General features: G+C 37.8%; 1 protein-coding gene across 1 annotated transcript in view; it reads right to left on the bottom strand.

Moving 5' to 3' along the window:
* Window positions 1-3,544: 3,544 nt before the first annotated feature.
* LOC102475465 (olfactory receptor 51I2) overlaps window positions 3,545-3,949 on the bottom strand; it is a 1,604-nt gene continuing 1,199 nt past the window's right edge. Inside the window, 2 exon segments of the mRNA XM_006162536.2 lie at window positions 3,545-3,595; window positions 3,598-3,949. Coding sequence (XP_006162598.2) covers window positions 3,545-3,595; window positions 3,598-3,949 — 403 coding nt within the window.

The following is a 3,949-nucleotide window of genomic DNA, read 5'->3' on the forward strand; positions in this document are numbered from 1 at the left end:
TTTGAGCCCCCGGGTCCGGGGCGCGAACCACGGTCGACTATGTGGGAGTCCTGCGACATAGCCATTATGCTAACTGCTGGTTCCCCCAAAAAAATTAAATTAAAAAAAAATTTTAGAGGTTTTTGTCTTAGGATGCATGTGCTGACCTGACAGAGAGACAGAGACAGTGAGAAGGAAAATGAGAATTCATCCCCAGGGGGATGGCCATGCTACAATCCCTTTCCTTCCATTCTCTGCCCAGAATTTTGGACGTGCATGCACACATGCCCAGTGTGAATTTAAACCACTGGGTCCAGGATTTACCATGTGGAAGTTTAGCTATGTAATTGCCATGCCATCTGCTGGTCCCAAACAAAGAAATTCTTGCTGAATAATCATAGTCAAAACATCGGGGATGGGGGGGCAGCAGGTGGCATAGTGGTTGAGGTGCTGTCATAGTCAAAACATCGGGGGTGGGGGGTAGCAGGTGGCATAGTGGTTCAGGTGCTGGACTTCCACATGGCTAACCATTGTTCGAGTCCTGGACATAGCGACTTGCCTTTTCACTTTCTCTTTCTCTCTCTCTCTGTGTCTCTCTAGCCAGCAGATGTGAAATAAAATAAAACAAAATGATTCAAAAACAAAACAAAACAAAAATTTTATAAGTGTTCAGACAGTTTCACAGTGGTAAAACACGATGATCTGCCATTATGACTTGCATGGGAAGGTTTCACATTCAATCCAGGGACCTCCCGGAGTCTTCCCTGAGTACACCATGTGGCCATTATTTGAGACAGGCTGAAGTTGGTGGTAAATCATGCCTGGCAGCGAGGTCTTTCTCTCTCTCTGCCCCCGCTCTCACTGCCTCCTCTCTCTTTCTCGCTCACTCATAAATAAAATAAACTTTTTTAAAATTTATGTTTTAATTTAAATGATGTATATGTATATGTGTGTGTGTGTTCTATATAAGAGTAGATTAACAATATTTCACAAGTAAATTATTCAACAAAGTATAAAGATTGATATTTAGATCCAACAAGAAATGCCTTTTAATATTTAGAATCCAAATATCTACAAGAACATTTATTCAAATAAGGTAAAACTAAAAGTTTATAGGGTCAAAAAGAGTTATAACGCACAACTCAGAAATTAATGGAATAATTTGGCTGTTTTAAAAGAGATTAGATTTATTTTCAAAACAGTTTTAAAAACTCAGCCTGCAGTCCATACAAAAATATTATAAACATGTTGATAATTTATCATTTACTTAGATGTCAGTATATTATGTAAAATACTTACATTATTGGTTTGAATAAATACATTTTATGTCAGAAACAGAAAGCTTTTTTCACAAGACAATTAAGAAGTTGGTCAATCTTTACTAAGCAGCAGCACAACAGAATATATATATGATGATACACATTAGAGATCTATCTTTCAGTGGTAACAGAAATACTCTTCTCATCTTTATGTCTTATCAGTTATTATTACTTCTCTGTTTTGTAGTTGAGACTAAGAGATACATTTTTTTAAAAAAAGCCTAAAAATTACTAAAGTCAGAATGAGTTCTCTGATTTTCAAATACAGATACTGAAATGTTAGGATATAAAAACCTTATTTTTATTGTATTTATTATTATTCCCTCCTAGGAGTATTTTTAACCTTTTTAATTGACATATTGTTGTACATATTTATGGAGTACAGTGTGACTTTTCAATATATACATTCCGTGTGTAGTAGTCAAATGGAGGGAATAAGCATATCCATCTTCTCTAACATTTATCACTTTGGATTATGAACATTTACAGTCCTTCCTTGTAGCTATTTTGAATTATACCTTAAATTGTTTTTAACTCTAGTTCTTCTACTATGCTTTGGTACTCTAGAAATCTGTTTGTTTAGATGGTCTTGCTATGTCTCAATCCTCCCACTTCAGCCTCCTGGGTAGCTGGGACTACAAACATGCACCCGTAGGATAACCTCTTTAGGGAGACAAGAATCAAATCTGGGCCTCCCTTCTGGGCTCAACTTACTGTCAACTAGGAGGTGCTATCAACCAGGTCACATTTTTCTCATATAACTGAAAGTATGTATCTGTTAACCAGATTTTCCTTACCTTCTCTTCCCTCTCCCCCATCCTTTTCCATTTCTGGTATTTCCCATTCTACTCTCCACTTGTAGTCAATCACATACTTTCTCTTCCATTAATAAGTGAAATCTTGAAGTATTTATCTTTCACTGTCTGGCTTATTTCACTGCATAATTTCAAAAAGTGGAGGAGGGTTGAAGCAGGAGGATCATCAGTTTAAGGCCAGCCTGGGCAACATAGCAAGATTTTAAGTATAAGTTAATTAATTAATTAATTAATTAATTAATTTTGCATGAGTAAAGTGGTGACTTAATCTTTGTCCTTGATGCTTTCCTTTCATTTTTGTTCATAGCTGGGTATTAAATTAGCACATACTCCATTTTTCCCCCATATATAAATAAGGATGACTTTTCAGGGACCAGAAGGAGGATCCTCTTTGAAGGGAAAGGGACTGCAGAATGGCTTATTCCCTCTGTTGCACAAATATCTCAAAATAGCACCTTTCTCTGAGGCCACCTTTGTGTTCAGTTCTGTGGAAATTCTATTTCCTCCCTCTTTTCTAGCCCAGGTTCCATTTCTTTGCTTCCAAGTGGTATACTCAGCTTGAGAAGTTGTATTTAGTATTGTGGCACATTCTTTCATCTGTTTACTCTAGACCTTTTCCTCACCATTGTAGCTTTCTTTCTCTCTTATTCAAGTGATCCTTATTTGTTTAATGTGATTTTCTTTAAACTGGAGCTATATCCTTTTGGAAGAGCCCTGTGTTGTGTACATTGTTGTCGTGTGCATACACGCCCCAAACCCTGACTGGTTGAAGAAAGGGGGGAAAAAGAATTGTAATGTAATTATATCCCTTTAGGAGGATGTTTTCTACCTCTTTCTGTAAAGCACACACACCCTCTAGCAATAAAAAATAAAAATATAAACTTGGTCACAGCTATTGTGTGTCTTTAATTTTTGAAATTTAAAGATACTCAAAATTATTATTCCTTTGAAATGTCTTAGGTGATATCTCTAATCTCAGATAGCATAATCCCTAATTATTACATGGTATGTGTATGTATGTGTGTGTGTGTGTGTGTGTGTGTGTGTGTGTGTGTATTTATTTATTTATTTGTTTTTGAGACTTACTTGAAAACAGATGTTACTGGTCTATCAGGACAAAATGATCTAATCCAAAATCTTTCTGTTAAGTTTGAGAGATGTCATTTCTGGCAACTTGTGGCCTAGATAATTGCAATACAGGGGCAGCCTGATGTTTTCAGTCATAGAGTATAGCCAGGATATCCCTAATGGCAGGTACTCGATTTCAGGTCCAGGTCTAGAAAGAAATTGAAAGATTTCAAAGAATTAGCCTGGTACACTCAAATGTTAGCAATAACAATAAATTCCTAAGGTACTTAGCTTTCTGGAAGATTTCTCCCCAGTCATAGCTTAGGTCCCAATAACATCTTGTGCAGCCTTCTGCGAATCTCTTTAGTCTTGATGGAATAGATAATTGGGTTGAGCATTGGAGGGACAAAGAGATAGACCATGGACATAAACTTATGCACATACTCTGGGGCGTCCTTCCCAAACCGATGGACCATGGACACACTAACCATAGGCACATAGAAGATGAGGACAGCACAGATATGTGATACACACGTGTTGAGTGTCTTAAGCCTCTCCTCCTGGGAAGCAATGGCTAGCACAGAGCGTAGAATGAGCACATAGGAGAGCAGGATGAGCACTGAATCTACACCAAAGGCAGAGATGACAATGAACAGGCCGTACATGCTGTTGATGGTGGTGTCTTCACAGGGCAGTCGGATCAGATCTGGGTGCAGGCAGTAGGCATGAGTCAGCACATTGGCCTTACAGAAGGACAGCCTTTTCAGC

The sequence above is a fragment of the Tupaia chinensis genome, unplaced genomic scaffold (genome assembly GCF_000334495.1).
Source record: "Tupaia chinensis unplaced genomic scaffold, TupChi_1.0 Scaffold140176_1, whole genome shotgun sequence".
NCBI lineage: Eukaryota > Metazoa > Chordata > Mammalia > Scandentia > Tupaiidae > Tupaia > Tupaia belangeri.